An 18874-nucleotide genomic window follows, 5' to 3' on the forward strand; every position below is an offset into this window, starting at 1 on the left:
ATGAACTTTTTGAGCTTTTAAGTGTATTATGATGTTTATTCCTCACAAAAACCAACCCCAAAGGGGTATTTTGATCCGTTCATGCATTTCTAAAAAATATGGTCTCTGAGTCCCAGCCCCTTCCAATCCACAACACCAGGTGGGTTCTCACATTGTGACATCACAAGGTGAAGAACCAATGAGTTATGTCGCTAGAGGAGACATCACGTAATTCCTCATTGGATGAGAGCACCGCCATCTTGGTGAGGTCAAGTCACTGCTGCAGTGCATGCATGTGAACACATTCTTTGCAAAATGCCAGTTCATTGTACAGGTTTCAAGAGGTCTAAAACTTCTAAATGTTTATAAATTATTTTTAACAATTCTTTGTAATGATTTTTTTATTTGTTAGGAGTCCTGCATCTATGCATGTTTCATTAAAGTTTGAGCTTTTAAGGCTGACAGTTTCTCTTATTTAATAACAGTAAATGATGTGTATACACAGTGGTGGACAAAATTGTTGGTACCCCTCAGTTAAAGAAAGAAAGTCCACAATGCTCACTGAAATGACTTGAAACGTCCAAAAGTAACGATAAATTTAAATTTATTGAAAATTAAATAATCAAAATCAGCCATTACTTTTGAGTTATTGAGTAACAGAATTATTTAAAAAACAAACTAATGAAATAGGGCTGGACAAAAATGATGTTACTCATAACTTAATATTTTGTTGCACAACCTTTTGAGGCAATCACTGCAAATCAACGGTTTGAAGCGATACAATATCGCTTCAATCTCAAGTTGTGATAGGTGTGATATATATATATATATATATATATATATATATATATATATATATATATATATATATATATATATATATATAAATTATATAATCATTCGTTTGAATGAGAAGGGATGTCCAAACTTTTGGTCTGTGCTGTGTATAGTTTACTCTGAAAGGCTTAGGAATGGCATAACATAATGGCCCTTTAACCAATAGCGGTGTGAACGTATACCTTCACACTAAACCAGTAAATGCAAAGGTTCACTGTCCACACGTGAGACTTGATGTAAATCAAAAACATCAGTTCTCCATGCATATCCAAGTGAACTGTTGTCAATTTGAAAAAACAAGATAGTTTTGCTCATCTTTGAATGAATTTAAAAAAGAAACTTAACATATCCATGAGTAAATGCACCTCACGCAAGCACCATCAGTGCTGCTTTTGTCCAAACATCACAGCTGTCTCCATCACTTTTTTCTTCTTCTGATCCGTCAAATTCTGCAGCTTCACAAATAAAAACTCACAGGGAGAAATCTAAAAAATGACCACGTTAAAATGAACTCAAAGGCTGATGTCAAACAAAGCATGAGGAAGAAGTAAGCTGGAATGTTCCCTCTGATCCAGAACCATCTGATCTTCTTTTCTGGAGTTTGTATATTTTGTACGAGTTTCACTCATAACCCTTTTGCTATCTTAGATGACCCCACCCTCACATTGACGTGTTCTCCCTACCATGACAAAGGTGGATAAAGGTGGAAAGATTTCATGTAATCCATGGACACCAGTGAGGTTCACAAATCATTGAAGAAAAAAGGTTCAGCACACTGTCTAGTGGGTCTAGATGACCCAACTCCCAATGGTAAAGTGCCTAGGATAGCACAAGGGTTAAATTCAGAGATCTGGGTGACCCAGTGTATCAGCAGCCAAAGCTGCACTAAATACAGAGTAAATAACCTCTTTTTTTCCTTAAATTACTAATCAATATGTTAATTCTTCATAAACATATTGTATGTTTCCCACCACTGCAATTATTAAGAATTCCAAAATGTTAGTTTGCCAAACTTTGAATAGAAATATAGAAACTATTTTTTATACCTGGTCTAAGAAGAAACAAAACTAAACAGCATGCGTTATTTTTGTGAAGGCTGAGGCTCTCCATTTTTCTTAGGTAATATTTCCACAGAGGAAATTTGCTCCAGAAGGTTTCATCTTTCACCCTAAAAGAAGAAATAAAAGAAGAGGTGAATTCTTAATAAGTACATGATGAAACCACAGAGCCACAATGGAAATATCAGAAGGAAACCACCCCACTGCAGGGACCAGATAGAAGCCATCTACCTCCAGCATCGCCATGGCAACTGTATACTTGGTCCAGATTTAAGTGAAAGTGCAAGCAGGAGGATGTTCATAAAAATGTTATTTTGTCCTGCCAGCAAATTAGATTTATCAGTAAAGTCATGATAGTGCCTTGTACAAAAAATGACCATCTAGTTGAGATTTTGTTTTCTTTTATATGTGATTTTGATGAAGGAGTTTTCCTGAAAGACAAATCTCAGGTTATGACTCTTAAAAATCAGAAATGACTGAGGCTCAAATGAAACCGGGACTTCTGTTCCCACCCAGTCCTGTGCGGGGTCACAATGGTCTCCTGTCCAAGCTGCTACTTAGAATTTCATTTCAAACTTTTCGTATAAAGTAAAAACAGACAAACAAACCGATCAGAAACATGTTTTAAACCATCATATCATGCCAGATGAGGAGTCTTCCCCCACACAATCATGTTTATACAGTTTATATTTGCTTTCAAATTTTTTTTATTTTTTATTTTTACAGTTTTAATACATAAATGTGCACTCAAAAATCTGGGGCTTACAAAAATAACTATTAGTTATCAAGAACATTGACAGTTAAAATGACAAAATAAAATAAAAAAAAGCAAATTTGACTTTTGAGATTTTCAAACAATGAACAAGTGTTTAAAAAGAGCACTTAACAAATGAATGAAGTTTTAAGTGTTCAATCAAATGTGGTTGGTTAAATGAATGTATTTTATACTTTGTCGAATAAAAACAAGGAAGAAATGCTTAACATAAATACATTTAGGAAATAGCATTTGAGTAAATATTTACTTGTATGAAAGAAAACTTCAAAAAAGCCTTTTTTACCATTTTTGAACATGGTATATTTCTATGGAGTCTTGATTGCACAAGGTCCTTTTTATTTATTTGATTGTGAACAGTTTGGGACTCCATCTATTTTTTTTAATGAGTTTTTAAAATACAGATAAGACAACTATCATTGTTGTTGAGTTTTACCGTTCCTTCATTTCCGCAAACCGGTTTATTTTGTTCCCTGCGCTGACCCGTATGTTGTCAAGGCAACGCACGCCAGCCTGCTAATCCCAAACTGAGGGTGGCGCTCGCGGAGCACTTGTTGCCCCTAACATCCAGGGATGGGGCTAGTTTAGCTTAGCTCATTTAAAGTGTCCGGGCTGAGGTGAGCTCCCGTTCCCGGTGTGGATCCTGACGGACGGCGGCTCGCTCGGAGCGGAAGCGAGTTTCCCAAAATAACGAACCTTTTCAGGAGAAACTAGCCTTTCCGAAAAATGGGATAAAAACTGCGCGACGAAGCCGGTGCTTATTTATTTAGAAGTTGAAATAAATTTCGAGGTAAGTTTTCCCCCCACCCCCCCTGATCTTTGAGGCGAAACATCTGACTTTTACGACAGAAAATGAGTAACTTATTCCAGTTTGCGGCTTGTTTGAGTGCGCTGTGTGAGTTACGACAGCCGGACGCGGCTTCTATTGTGCTGCTCGACGGTGATTTGTTTAATTCTTCCCACTAAGAGCATTAAACGAGTCATCCCGACTGAAGAACGGCGGCATGCGTTCACTTTGCCTTTCAGCTCGATTGTTAAGTCTCTGAAGTCATTTTTATTCGGTACAAACGTGGAAAGTCGGTGTCAGACCACATAGTCACTTTGTGTATTTAAGAGCTTTTCAAAGTAAAAGCTTCTGAAAGTGTTGAACTGCTAAATCACAAAAAAACAACCCTGAAATCTTTCAGTTTAAAACAGGATATGGTTTTAAAACCGAGCTCCTGAAGGCTTGAGTAGTAGTTTTGCTACCCTAAACCCATAGAAAGGGCCTTGTCATGCTTATTTGTATCTATTAGAAAAAGATCACTAACATCTAAAAGGCTGATGTAATTCGCATGTGTTTATGTGCCACCAAGCACAAGAAGGGATGGAAATTCATGTTGGCCACACGCATTACGTGCGGGCAAGATACACATTTGCGTGCACGTATTTAAAGTGGGTCAGAGGCTGAATGTTGTTGTTTGTCGCACGTGATTTAAAGTTCAAATTTAAGTGCCATCAGCTGTCACTCACCTAGGTGTGGGAAATCTGTTCTCTCAAGTTGACCTATCCCCTAAGGGGGGGCGGTGAGCTACAAACACAACAGCGTAATCATTTGGTGTTTTAACCCTAATCCTACAACCTAACCCCTAACCCTAACCCCTATTCATAATCCTTAAACCTAACCCATAACCCTAATTCTGACCCTAACCCTATCCCCTAACCCTAATTCTGACCCTAACCCCTATTCATTATCCTTACCTCAACCCCTAACCCTATCCCTTAATCCTAAAACTTAACCCCTATGCCTAATCCTAACCCTACGTTGGCCCTTCCTCCGAGTCCATTCGTTCGATAAAAAAGTTCTGCACTAGCTGCACGTATTTAGAAAATTATGTGCAAATGGTTAATTTCTTCCTAAAGAGGACATTTTCGTAAATAAAAATACTTTTTAAAGCTTTGATCGTTGGAATCCCTATTAAAAACGAGTTAATGTGAGGTTTTCTTTTGTGGTTCAAAACATTGTCATCTCCTTTTTTTAAACATTTTTACAATTTGACGGCAGAATTGAACATTTTGCCTACATCAAATGCATCCCAGATGCATGTTTATGGTATTACGTTGGAGCTTGACCTTTATATCTAAAGAAAATCTGCTAAAAAAATTCCCAAATCAGACCCTGTGGGGTGCAAAGGCATTAAATAATGTGTCTAATCTCCCTGTCACAAGGATATATCTTTCTTCTATAGTTTGAAGCCCCTCAAAACATTTTCTATTTGATATTATACGGATTCTCCTCTTCTATGCCCTAATTTATAGGATACAGAGAATTCCTGATGATTCCTCTTCCATTTTCCGTGCTCTTTATGGGTTAAATGGCTCTCCTGGAGTAAAGCATCTCTTCTTTTTTCTTTTTGTTTAGTATCTTGCTCCTTTTGATTGGACTGAGGACCCCGTTCACATTATATGAAGCTACCTTTATTTGACTGTTTTGTGTAACCGTACTGTACATCGCAAAGCTCTGCTCCGACCTCGCCGACCTACAACACAAGAACTCACTGAACAAGAACAGAAGAAAAAAACAAAGACAACCTGTACAAGGAGACTTAAAACCATGAGGTCTGAAACAGTCCATCACTCCAAGGGACAGACCCTTATCCCTAAGGTCAGGGGACCCTTTGGGCCTTTGTTGGCCCAAAAAAAAAAAAAAAAGGTGCCATCTAAACAGGATGAACAGATTACACTGAAAAATAATGTTATTTTAAAAACAAGAAATCTCTAAAATAAGAGCTTTTTGCCCCCTTTGTTCTGATAGAGCTCTGTCTGTTTCCGGTCTCTCCCACTGGCTGCTCGGCTGATCCTTTTGGGGTTTTAGGTTGAAGGCCAACACCATCCCCTCGCCTGGTTGGGGTGTCGGCAGAGTATCTGGGGAGCATATGGTGTCTAACTGCCCTCTCTGTCCTTGTGTCGGCAGTGAAATGGAGGCCGAGGCGTACGAGAGCGACGTTCACTCTGCAGACGCCGTGAGGTTTTGGCCGGTGATGCCCAAACACGGAGATCTGAATCAGAGGAGCAGAGAAGCTGAAGGCTGGAAGCTGGTCAACGTTTGTCTTTTAGGGGGCGCGCCATGGGGGTTCACCCTCAGAGGAGGACTGGAGCATCAGGAGCCGCTCGTCATAACCAAGGTAGACCAGTAATGAATGTTTGGGTCAAAGACGGCTGAGAACCTGGGTGCAGACCTTTGGTGACTGTTTAGAAATGCTTTCATGAAACCGCTTTGTTGTTTGGAGCGGATTCCTTTCTCCTGCTGCATTTGCTGTGACGAAGGCGTCATCTTGTCTCCTCGCCACCTGCGCCTTGCTTGGTTGAAGATGAGTCCACACAGTCAGATCTTATCTGAACTTCCAGCTGTGAGTTTTTTAAAGAGATAACTGCAATCAGTTTTATCTTTTACTACATTTATAATTGTTTTTTTTAATCTTAGAAGTAAAAACGAAAGTTTGACTTTCACTGAGATGGTTATAAAAGCCGTAAATGGTCCGATAAGAGCTCACAGGCCAAGCATGAAAAGGCCATCTTTCTTTTTTGTAGTAGCAGGAGGGCAGAAATGGTAGTTTTTCCTTCTCATGTTGTGTAACTGAGAGAAAACTCCTTACATGACACACTCTGAGTGACAGCCCCCCTCCTTACCTGGAAAATGAAGCTTGAACATAAACAGAAAGTCAGTTTCAGGCGAGACATCCTGAAGCTTCACAGAACTGCTCGTGTTTGGCTTTTAGCTCTTTTTATTTTAATAAAACAGCAAAAACACACGCATGAAGGAATCTCCTGGCAACATGAGCTGGATTTTAGCTCCGCCTTTTAATGTGGTTGAGTATTGAAGGTGCGGTGAATTAAGAGCATGCGGTCGGTCCACGTTCCTGTTTTCGTGCAGGCAGCACTTTAAAGCTCATGCGAGTCGTCCGTCTCCTCCGTCCCCTCAGCCCGTGTAATCATTCACTCCACCAGACCTTGATTAGTAAAGTGGCACAAGGCGACATGATCCCCCACTAGCTGGAGGCAGGTTCCCCTTCCTGCTTTTTGTGCGTTTTCCTTTTTGTGTACACAGGAGAGCGTCCAAAGTTCAGCCTTGCTATTCGGATCATTTTTAGGAGTTGTCAGGGTCACACAGGGGTGAGTCACCTCCCCAGCTTGGTGCGATCACAACAGAAGAATAATCAAATGGTGAGAGATTTAGCTTTTCTATTGGAAATTGACAGATTTGAAATAATAACGGAGTTCATTTCTGACTTTCGGGCTGTTTTGACCTGACGTGGACGCATGCCGTAGGTCTGAAGGGTTAGCCAGCAGTACCAGGAACCGCGCAGGAATGCAGTAAGATCTTTGTTTGATTCCTCTGCATGTAGGGAATTATCCATGACAGCCTGAAGCTTGCGGGAACAGCACCGTGAGATGGAGTACGTGAGGGACGGTGTTCTCAGGTTCTACCACTCCATCCGGCCCTGTTTGTCGAGTTCTTCTCTTCTGTATTTATCTGGCACATGAATATATTTCCATAATGTGGTCGGAGCAGCAGCCTGCTTTGAAAAAGTCGTGGGAACGGCCTGTAGGCTTTGTTTGCACTGTCCATTTAGGTGTGAAAAGAAAACCCAGAAAGTTCTGGACAGCAGCTGATGTCTGTTGGTGAGGTCTGATGAAGTTAATCATACGCAGCTTCAGCTTTGACAGTCATTTCTTTTTAAAAGAGTCATATTTGGGAACTCCAGTTTCAGTTTGAAATGTTGGCCCACCGTTTTTCTCCAGGCAACAACCTCCGATCCGTCTGCTTCAGTCCCCAACGCTGCTCTTCCCTCCTGGTAATCAAAAAGGAGCCACACTCTGATGACAGACTGGAGATATTTGCTTAAGAAATATCCTGGATCTTATTAAAATGCTTAGCATTCCTCTCGTGGCTCGGGTTCTGCTCACAGTGCTCTCGGGTTTGAAGTCTCAAGAAACTGAAATAATCCTGTTTTACATGAGACATCTGGGTATGAAGCACGTACATATGTTCCCTCTGCCAGGATCAAGCTTTTTATGGAGAAACATATTTTTAGCTCCTCGTGGGCCAGAACCAGACTCCCCGCTCAAACATCTCTGTTCTGGCTCGCCGCCACAGATCGCCTGTAGGTAAACGTGTTCTTAAAGGTTTATTTCTCCTTTGTGGGGCATCTGACGATGATTAGGTTTACTTCAGCGGGGTTGCTCAACCTGAACGAGCCAGGGAGTGCAGGATGCGGCAGGATGGCTCAAGCAAAGGATTGTGGGCTGTTTGGGTTTGGAATGACGTGGAGCCTGGGAGGATACGGCTGACGGGTGTCTGCATGAGGGTTGTGCACTTTTCCCCCATTATTGTGAGCCGAGGCCAAAAGGCAGGAGTAACCACAGCCTTGAGCGTCCACGAACGCAGAATCCCACGCAGCTCCAAGCCTCCAATTCCCGCTAAGACATCCACGGATGTGAACAGTTTTCATGTTCTGTGGATGAAACCATGCAAAGGAAGAAGCAGATGAGAGTGAGGCACCCGGACTGGAGAAGGCCAGAAAGGGGAGACCAGTTTACCATCAGTCTGCTTGTCTTTGAAGGAAGATGAATCTTTTCTAACTACTAAAAGAAGGCAAAATGACTGAACAATGAGCTAAAAAAAAAAAATAAGATAAGTGAACCTTGAAGGACATGATTAGAACAAAACAGTCTGTAGTTGGGTCATTGACATGGTTTCTGCTGGATCTTTTAGCATTAAAAGGCCGTAGACCCCTGGTCTAAAGTCTAAAGTCAGTCATGAGTTTGTTAAGAATAGCCGCAGGCTTTCCTCGCGTTGTGGTTGAGTGTTTTCTCTCGTTCATTTGATGTTGCTATCATTGCTGGTGTTTTTTGGGGAGGTGGGCTTTAAAGAGCTGCATACCACAGAAGGCAAAGTCAGCTGAACGCAGAGCTCAAGAACAACAAACCTATAAAACAAACAGGTTTGAAAGGCTTTAATGGCTGCTTGTTTGGGACTTTTCTTCCCCTAAATGGACTACAGATTCCTGACAGAAGCTGCCCAAAGCGTAGTCTGACTGAATATTATCAGTGGTGTGCAGGCGGGAGGCAAAACCCCACACACAGGCTGAATGCCCTGTCAACAGGCCGCACAGGACATCTGTCAGCAGAAAAGAGGCATTCTTTACCCCCACAGCCACCACATCCCCCCCCCCCCCCCCCCCATGACCCACACGGGGGACGTCAGGCTATTTTCTGGATGCTCAGGAATCCAGAGAGGCTGCAGATGAACTGATTACAGCCTGGAGGAAAGTGGAGAGGAGAGGACGTGGTATGGCTTCAGCCGATTAAGCCCAGAGTGTTGTGATGCAATGTTGCTTAAGCAGCAGCAGCAGTTTTACTGGGGCTTTTTGTGCAGCAGCACAGCAGCAGCAGCAGTCATTATTTACTGTCTTCACATGCAACAGGCTGTTCAGACACCTTGAGAGAAATGGGAGAGTTTTTCATGAGTCTTTCTGCTTCTCTGAACGGCTCGTGTTGATCTTGGAAACAGCAGCTGCTTGTGAGAACAGCCGGTGCGTCTCTGTCCTGTGAATGACACCTTTAGGGAACCTGAGTCACCGTAGCACGCTCTTTGTGACGCAGACGGGACGATTCGTGACTGCGCTTTCTGTCACCAACAACACTGGAAGGACATTTGATGTGCAGGTCTACCTCTAGGTTGGAAATCTCAAATCCAGTCCAAAATTCAATCTTAAAGTCCCGCTTCGATCATCGTTTGATGTATTGTAAAGTCTTCCCAGTGGTCTTTTAATTATAATAATGTCGCTTTTTTTTTTTTTTAGCCAAAATCAAAGCACTTGTGTTATTTCCTAGGACATAGTTTCTGCAGAGCGGCAGGAGTTCTTCAGAAATTCCCCTCCGGGACTGTTGGCATGGCTTAAGCCTGCCCCCATTTCCCATCATCCCTCTGTATTCACACTCTATCGTACAGCCCTTTACACCCCCAACTTAACATTAGCGGTGCAACTTTTAACCCGAGCAAGAACAGATATCCAGCCTTACGGTTCTGATCCAGACTCCAGCTCACACGAGCAAAACAAAGACCTTCATGGGTCTATTTGTCTGTAAGGAGACGCATCAGAATGGAGAGGAGCAGGAAGCTTGTGGCCCCCGCAGACTGTAGCACCTACGTTACTACTACAGGTGATTTTTTTCTGCTCTGCTTGATTAACAGCAATTTTGATAAAGAAAAACCCAGAAATAAAATTCTAAGCTTCACTTTCTTTATACAAAAAATGTCACAAGGACATTTTAAAAACACCAAGGACATCATTTTTCATTTGAATGGGTCTTTAAAAACCCAACCTTTTCATGGGGACTTCATAAGCTTTCATTAGAACAAACTAGAGCAAATTGGAGGCATGCTGCCGCAGAAATCCAGCACAAGCTCCTCAGACGGAGGAAGAGTGATGATTTGGGTTGACGTCATCTGTAGCAGTGCATTAAATCTGCAGCAATATGGACCGAAAAGTGAAGGAAATTATGAAGCTCCCAGTGTTGAAAAGAATATGTAAAAATCAGGATTAGAAATAAAAATAAACTTTAAATATCAAATGTTTGATGTAAAAACATTTTAAATATGTACATCAGGAACGAAGGCATAAATAATTTCATTTAGAAAAAGAATATTTCAGGTTCCTACTGCCAAAGAGTTTAATATGCTAGATTTTTACAAAGTCATTCATTCATTCCAGTCATTTATCGATCATCTGATGTGGTGAGGTGATCAAACCTCCTGATGAACTTTTATTAAAGTAGTTGTCTGCAGTGTTTATTTTATTCAAATAAAAGCACAGGTCAGGTTTTTGTTCCTTAAAAAGGTTTAAATCCGTCTAGATGATTTATTATTTATGGATCAAACAATTCAACGATTCTCAGAGGGCGTACTTTCATCGAGTTAGATGAGCTCATCTTTTTTACAATTTTGTTACATCTTACTGACTGTTTTGTTTTCTCGTGTCCCTTTCATTACTAATGTTTGCGCCGTGACTGACTGTAGGTGCCTCCTCTTCATCAGCTGCTCTCTCATCTGTCTTCGGCGCTCGCCACTTGCGCTCATCGTCACCCTTGTCCTGCAAGTTTAAAACATTTCTTTTCATCTTCCCCTGAAAGTATTTTCATCACATTCACCTCATTATTTAACACAGTTCCTTCAATCTTCTGAAGCCGCTGATTCCCTTGTAAGCCGTGTTCACACTGGACACGTGATGCACGTGTCAAAATATGCCATAAGAAAATTCTTAAACTCATGTTTAGCCTATGGTGTTCACAGTGCACAAGCAGGGAGGGGCTACTTCTTCTTTTTTTTTATTGTTTACTAGCTCATGTCCACCACCCACAGTTGGCTGACGCTTGATGCAAAATGTCAAAGTGAGGTAAATCAGGCTTTTTCTTTCACAGTTCTCTTCCAATATATAAAAGACGATATAATTCCAGCCCGGCACAAACGGCAGTTATTCACTTTCAATTTTTTCCTCTATGATCAATATTCAAACGGTTGAATTCCATGAATTAAAGGGGACGTCATCCATACGTCACAACCAAATCTGGATCCCTGATTGGTCAAAGCTCCACTGGTTTAACTTTCAACTCGTTTTGTGTGTAGAGGCTGAAAACGGTCGTAGAAACTTGTGTAAAAGCTTGAGTAGCGCTGTGTGAATGTGAGAGTTTGGAACGCGGAAGCCCGAAACGTATGTGCACGCGCCTTTACATGGTTTTCATGGAAAGTGGGCGCTTGAATGCGCATTGCAAACGGCGGTGAACGGGGATGCTGGAGCCTATCCCATACTCTTGGGCAGAGGTGGGGTCCAGTCTGTTGCAGGTCTATACAATCCCCCACATGTAGACTCTCCAACTGACCAATGAAGCATGATTTTGGACTGTGGGAGGGAACCAGAGAGAACCCACACATGCACAGGGCCTCCCAATGTGAGGCAAGAGTGCTAACCACTACACCACCATGCCGCCCTTTAAGCGCAGTAAAGAATATATAAAAATCCACCTAAAGGTGTATTCCTTAATGTTTCAATTGTTTTAGCAAGCTAGTACTCTAATGGTATGATTTATTTTCAGGTCCTTTCAGTCTTAATCTGTTTCAACATGAAGGTTTAAAGTTTGTATTAGTGTCATTTTTCATCCACATTTGTCCATTTGTCATAGAAAAATGCAGAGTAAGTCAGAACATGCTTGTAGACGGATCCGCTTTCCTTTTTTTGCAAACATGTTTTTAGGAACACTTATGATCGTAACTCCCAGAAGAGCAACAGTTCTGCTCAGTGCCCCCCCATATCAGGACGGCTTCAGGAATCCCGGCAGCCATCCTGAAAAAAAAAAATCTTTTTTATCTTCCATCACTGAGGAACAAAAAGAGGCTGGAGTGTTGTTCAGCTTCAGTTTCCAGCGCTGAAGGTAACACCCATACAAGACATAATAGTCTGTAAACGTACACATGCCTCTGCGGTTGAGTCACCCCCCCCAACCCCCCCGTCCCAGGTGGAACACAGAGCTGATAATCAGCTTCAGAGCCGGGCTTTAGGAAGCTAATGTATGGGCTGGCAGGACGCCTCCCACTGCTTGTCTTTCCATCATATCTGTCCTCCTCCACCAGCGCCGACCTGCACGGGCGACCTGCATGGGCCACCTGCACGGGCGACCTACACGCCTGCACGGGCGACCTGCACGGGCGACCTGCACGCCTGCACGGGCGACCTGCACGCCTGCACGGGCGACCTGCACGCCTGCACGGGCGACCTGCACGCCTGCACGGGCGACCTGCACGCCTGCACGGGCGACCTGCACGGGCGACCTGCACGCCTGCACGCCTGCACGGGCGACCTGCACGCCTGCACGGGCGACCTGCACGCCTGCATGGGCGACCTGCGCGGGCGGCCTGCACGGTGAATCCACCGTCACCTGAGCGTGTTTGCAGCAGCAGGAGCCGTCCCGACCCCACGCCTGTGTCCTTATCAGCAGCGAGTGTGGTTCCAGGTGTCTGCACTCAGACACAAACAGCAGCAACATTTCTGCTGCCTTTGATTTACGGCTCCCCGCTTTACTGAATGAACTGACGCGTGTTTCTGGTACAATATAACGCCGACTGCTGCATTTGTAGTAAACACTAAATGCATGAAAGGCAAAAGACTTGGATGACAAACTTCTTTGTTCAAAACGGTTCAGGCAAGATGGGAAAACGTTGAGTTTGTTTTTATTTATGAAGACTTTTTAAAGGTTCTTTGAAACATCATTTCTGACCTTTTTACGCTTTTTACAGTAACTTCTGTAGAGATCTTGATGTTGTTTATTTATTTGAAGTTGATCTTGTCCTCAGTCTGTCAGTTCATGCAGCCCCTCAGGGAAAAAGGCTTTAACAGTCACTTTGGGGAACAACAGTCCATCTGTCTACCATCAAACTGGTTTTTCTGCCTTGCCCAAAATCTTAAGACCCTTTCTCATCTTCATTCAAACTCCTTTTGAAACACTGAAGGTCTTAGTTTTTACAAAAAATGTCACATTATTGTGTAGAATTACAAAATGACAGAACATGTGAAAATGCTGTCAGGGAAACGATGCAGAGGAACACTTTCTTTCATCCTTTTTTGATCATTTTTTTACTAGCTCCTCTGGGATTTTTAGTATTCTGGGGCATTTTTGAGTTGTCTTTACTTTATAATTTGCCTTATTAATTTGTCTTTATAACATTGCTTTTTAGTACAACACCCAATAGAGCTGTACCATCTGAGGAAAACTAGTGATATGCAATAGTAGTGATCAGTGTTGCGATGACAATATAACTAAAACAACCAAATACATAATTTCCATTTCAATGCAACAGTTTAATTTAAATTGGAGTCAACATAACTTAAATTAGACTCCAAATGATCCTCGTCTACATAGGAGGCAAGCATCTAACATGAAAGGGTTCCATCCGATTGGTCAACATCATGAAGAGCTCCATCCGATTGGTCAACATCATGAAGAGCTCCATCCGATTGGTCAAATGCATAAATGGATTTCTTTAATTCGTTAAATACTTCAAGCTTCCATGAGAGTATTTTAGCACATTTAAGGTAACCATTTATTGTAATTTTTGCCGACTTTTGTGATATTGGTATTGCACAGCTTCATATCGCAATAAAGATAAATTTGCGATTTATTATGCAGGCCTAACGCCCAGTATATTATTGATTATATTGCACAATAATTCCACAATGAACCTGAAACTTTTTTAATTTTGTATTTTTCTTTACTGATGAAATCCCAATAATTGAGATCAAGCTGTATTTATGTTCTCTAACAAAGACCAAACATGTAGAGACAAAATAAAAATGTATAAATAGATAAACAAAGATAAAGTCAGAACAATTGTTAAAAATTTCTAAAAATAGCAGACGAAGCTCCACTAAACTATACAAAGATTTAGTTCAATATGCATCACAATTATCTGTCTTAAGTCTTGTTACGTTTGTTTTAACCAAAAATCTTGGAAGTTGAATTTTTATGAAACCTAAACGTTAAATTTTGATTGAAAATGTGATTGATGGGGGGTTGTTGTCATTCCTATGTCATGTGATTGGCTAATTCCCTGGTGAGGTCAGAGACTGCTGAGGGTTAATCCATGATGGTCTTCAGGGACCCCCTGTTGACATGGGAGCTTCCCAGTTCAACCAGAGATGGCATCTCAGAGCCACTGAGATGCATTATGGGTATTAGACTATATGGGGGGGGCTGCTCTGAAGCAATCTGAGTGCTTCCACTTGATGTTGCAGGAAAAAAATAACATTGTTTCAGTTTTTAGATCTTAAAAGTAAAAAAATAAGCAATCTGGAGGACAAAAGAACTACTTTTGACAGTTTCAAGTATAGAAATTGCCCCAAAAGGTCTTGTTGTGCGGTTACATTTTTTTAAAAATTCATTTTTACACTGTACCTCACGTTGATCTTATGTCGGTTTGTTTTGCAGCCTTGTTTTTTTTCTGGGTCATTGTGAGGTAAAAACAGCGACTGCCCTTCTTTGTGTACTGAACCTTCAGCAAGAATGCTTTGAGGGCAATAGCCCACCTTTGCGGAGGATAATTATGGTGTCGCGTTTCCTCCATTCATGAAGGGGCTTTTTAGCGGACGCTGGGACGTTTTCGAGGAAACGGGTCTGATGGAGCGCTCTGTGTGCCAACCAGAATCCCGTTTTCATGTATTTTCTTAAACCTGGTTTCTCTTGCAGGTGGAGGAGGGCAGCAAAGCAGCAGCCGTGAGTCTCCAAGTGGGAGACGAGCTCGTCAACATAAACCAGATTCCCCTGAGCGGCTACCGGCAGGAGGCCATCTGCCTGGTGAAGGGCTCCCACAAGACCCTGACTCTGGTAGTGAGAAGGTACGCCCCGCCCCCCTTTTCTCTTGTGTTGCCGCCATGGCTCGTCATGTCAAGCTCCCCGTGGTAACACTTCCAAACAAACCCCGCCGACGAGGGAGAAGAAGCCGAGATCCAGGTGTTATGTCTGCGTCCTTGTTGTTTGGGAGATTCTGTGTTCGTAGGGAAGCTGGACGGTCCTGTTTTTCCAGGTCGTAGCGTTTCACGCCCGACTTCCTGCTGCGTAGCAGTTAAAGAGGGAGCAGTGACATCACTACATCTGTCACAACCCACGCCGGCATGTGTTTGTACAAAAAAGAGGAAGTTATTATGCAAAGGAGGATTTTTTTTTCCTTCCCTCCTAGAGGTGCGTTTGTCTTCAAGCCCTTTGTGATCAGAAGTTTCTGATTTGTTTGGATGAGACATTTTCCCCCTAAACCAAACCACTAACCGCCTCAAAGCCTCTCTGGGACTAATTGGAACTAGCAGAAATTGTTTAGGTTTCAAATCTGGTTTGGCTACAAGTGATTCATCAGTCAGACAGAGTCACCCTCCTGTGAATGTCCTTGTGTGAAACACTGCTCCCATTGTTGGCATTTGCTGTTTGCACTTCTTTCTGCGTTGTGTCATATCACAGCATAAGCCCTGAACAATGCTATCGCACAAGGAAGGCCGCTCGCCATTTATCTCATCACAAGAGCTCACAATCTCACTTATTGTTTTTCTCTGCACAAATGTTTATTTAGGCAAGAAGCTGTCCATGTTTTAACCTGTACTGGGACACAGGTTTCTCTTGGTGGAACAGCTATAGTTTTATTTTTATTTTTTATTGAACAGAAAGCAAAATGGTGAAACCACAAATCTAAGTAAACTTCAAAATTAAAAATTATTTGTATTTGATATCATTTGAAGTCTTAAAAACCATCATTCTTAGCTTTATTGTAATTTTCATAGTTTAGTTTTGCATATTAATAATTTTCTGATCGTGTTATAAAATCAGTTTTAGGTCATGTGATGAAACTATCTATTCTGGAGCTCCTTCATCAATGTGAACCACCTAACTCCACCCACGCTTCCCAACAGAAAGGGAAGCTGTTTTAGGTTTATGACACCTCATTAACATTCTTTGTAAATCCAAATACAGAGATTTGCACCCTGAATCCTCTTAGAGGATCAACATTTTCAGAATTTTTAAAAATACAGCAAGTTTGAAACTCAGAAGCAGAAAAACTTTTGTCATCTCTGGATGCTTCTATACTGCAAAAAGACAGACCACCTAGAAATATGTAAAAAGCTCTTTAAATTTGAAAACAATTCTGTAAATTAGCCAGAAAATCTGCCAATAGAGTAAGAAAGGTTCTCTTGCAAATAAGCCTTTATATTTTAAGAAAAAAGTTCTAACCACAGAACGTATAAACATTTGTATCATAATTGATACATTTTTGAGACCCCTATCTATTTAGGATGATCCAAACCTTTCAAAAAAAAAACCAATGATAATAATGAAAATGTTAAAAATGTGTGGATTAAATTTGAGACAGCAGATAATAAAGTGCTTTTTTCCTGAACACTCATGTCAATATTTTTGCATCTAAAACTAATATTGTTCTGACCCAAAAAACTTTTCAAATCACCCAACATACCATGATTGACCCCATCGATATCTCTAGAAAAAAATTATAATGCAAAATTATAATTTTTTATTTCCTCAAAGGGTTAAATAATATTTTAGTTTTTAAAATATCAATTCTGTCAATTCTTTGATGTAGTGGGCTTTACAGCGTTAAAATTAAGATCATTTTGCACTTGAATAACTTTAAAATGTTTTTCTTAAAACAACCCCCCCCCCCCCCATACATTCATCCAACATACATTCACATGTGATGCAGATTCCAGAATGTTCTACATGCGCATTGTGGAATCTGCGTTTAGCACATGATGTTCACACTGGACGAGCAGGGAGGGGCTTCTTCTTCTGTTTACGGTTTACTAGTTCACGTCCGCCACCTACAGTTGGAAGAGGCTCAGTGCAAAATGTCACGGCAGCACAAATCTTGCTAATCTCGCTCCGGGCTGTTTCTTTCACAGCTCTATTCCGATATACGAAAGTATTTGGTGTCATAATTCCAGCCGGACACCTCCCATAATTATTGATTTCTTGCTTTATGATTAATTTCAAAAGGTTGAGGCTTCCATGAATTGAAAGAAACGCCATCCGTACGTCACTACCACCTCTGTCTCTGATTAGTCAAACTTTGACCAGGTTTAACTTGCAACACAAATGTAATGGACGCGCGTTTTGTACGTGGAGCCCGAACACGCTATTAGAAACTTGTGCACCGATGTGTGAACTCAAGAGTTTTAAACATGGAAGCCTGAAATGCGCATTTACACACGTTTACTTAGACTTTTCATTGGAAGTAGTCGTTTGAAAGCGCTTTGGCGAGGGTTAATGCAGGAAAACATCCGATTTTCTGTGGTTTTTATATTTATTACGTCAGCTAATACTGAGACTTAAAGAAACGTTGTTTTCTCCTTGCTGACTCGGTGCAGCATTTTTCTTGAGAAACTGAGCCCGTTGGTGAAAGTTTCCCAGCAAAGAAGCCAGGTACAGGATCTGGTTAAAGTCACTGCCGAGTTCTCATCCCTCTAAAGGAAGAAAGAGGCTTTTGCCCAAGAAGCAGGCTTGTTGTTTTTCCACGGCAGAGAATCCCCCAGGACTCTGAGCTGAGTCTGCTTTCCTGCGCCGAAGAATTTGCTTTGTTCTGCCGTCAAGACCAACGTCAGGTCCGTCATTTCCCAAGGCCACAATAACAGGTCTGTGTTTGTTTAAGAAGACAGTGGGAGCATCAAAGCGTCAGTTCTTTTCTTCCACCCTCTGGATGTTGGTTTGGAGTACAGCTCTCCCCTCTCACCTCCAAGGCAGGTGGAGCTGTGGTGTGGGGGTTTTCTCTTTGGGCTTCAGCCCCGCCTGTGCATGTGGAGGGTTATTTGCGAGGCACCTTGCTGTTTATCTAAGGGATCATGTTGGATGGCTGAAAAGCTGTCAGAACCCGTTCCGGTCAGAAGGTGTGGCACCGCCTCTTCCCGCCGCAGACGGGCAGAGCTTGAGTTGTGGTGACTAACATCGAAAGTGGGAGCAGTGGAGGAGCGTGTCGCACATAAGGGCGTGGTCCTGTGTGGGAAAACGGCCGGCGCGTTGCACATACCTCTCCAGCACGGGACGCGCTGTGATGCAACTTCAGCTCTGAAGAAAATGCATTGAAGATTAGTCAGCAAATTTCCGATTTTCTCTTTCAATAAAACATGATCAAGGCTTGAGTTGCGTCTAAATGCCGTTTGATCATCTCTCCAGTGATGACTGACAAACATGAATACTTCCTCAAATTGCATGTACATGCTCTTGTAATTGAGCATTTCTGTCTGATCCAGTCACCCTTAGGCTGTCAGCAGTGATCCTGCAGAAACTTTAGTGAATGTACTCAACTGTAGTTTTATTTTAGATGACGTCTTTCGGTGGTAGTGGGCGGGGTCAGCAGCTTGGTTTACATTCGGGATTGTTGTGTTCAAATTAGTCCATGCAACACATTATGAATGCGCTGCGCCTAATTCGTTCAGTAAGCAGATTTCTTAACATTTTTTGGAGTATCAAGCAAATACTGGAATATCTTCTAGTCTTAACGTCAGATTAATCTGGATTTTTGGAATTTTTCTTTATTTTCAAAAAACTATGTACATAATTGGTGGATTTTATTCAATTTATTGTTGTAAAAAACTGGCTTTTGAGAAGTATTTAAGTTTACAGAACGGTTTATAAAATTAGA

At 41.8% G+C, this 18874-nt stretch overlaps 1 protein-coding gene and 1 long non-coding RNA gene across 4 annotated transcripts in view; both read left to right on the forward strand.

Annotated features, from left to right (window-relative positions):
- Window positions 1–3124: 3124 nt before the first annotated feature.
- Window positions 3125–18874, forward strand: part of LOC101172321 (protein Shroom2) — a 31884-nt gene continuing 16134 nt past the window's right edge. The window contains exons 1-3 of one of the 3 annotated variants that reach the window (XM_020702677.2): window positions 3125–3436; window positions 5600–5810; window positions 14926–15074. In XM_020702677.2, coding sequence (XP_020558336.1) covers window positions 5604–5810; window positions 14926–15074 — 356 coding nt within the window. In that variant the 5' untranslated portion in view covers window positions 3125–3436; window positions 5600–5603. The remainder of the gene's footprint in view (window positions 3437–5599; window positions 5811–14925; window positions 15075–18874) is intronic. The other 2 variants (XM_020702678.2, XM_011474481.3) reach the window with 2 other exon arrangements.
- LOC110014986 lies at window positions 6857–8316 on the forward strand. Its single transcript, XR_002290038.1, has 2 exons — window positions 6857–8130; window positions 8185–8316. It is a non-coding gene; the product is annotated as an uncharacterized LOC110014986 (long non-coding RNA).

Source organism: Oryzias latipes, chromosome 4 (genome assembly GCF_002234675.1).
Source record: "Oryzias latipes chromosome 4, ASM223467v1".
In the NCBI taxonomy this organism is placed as follows: Eukaryota; Metazoa; Chordata; class Actinopteri; order Beloniformes; family Adrianichthyidae; genus Oryzias; species Oryzias latipes.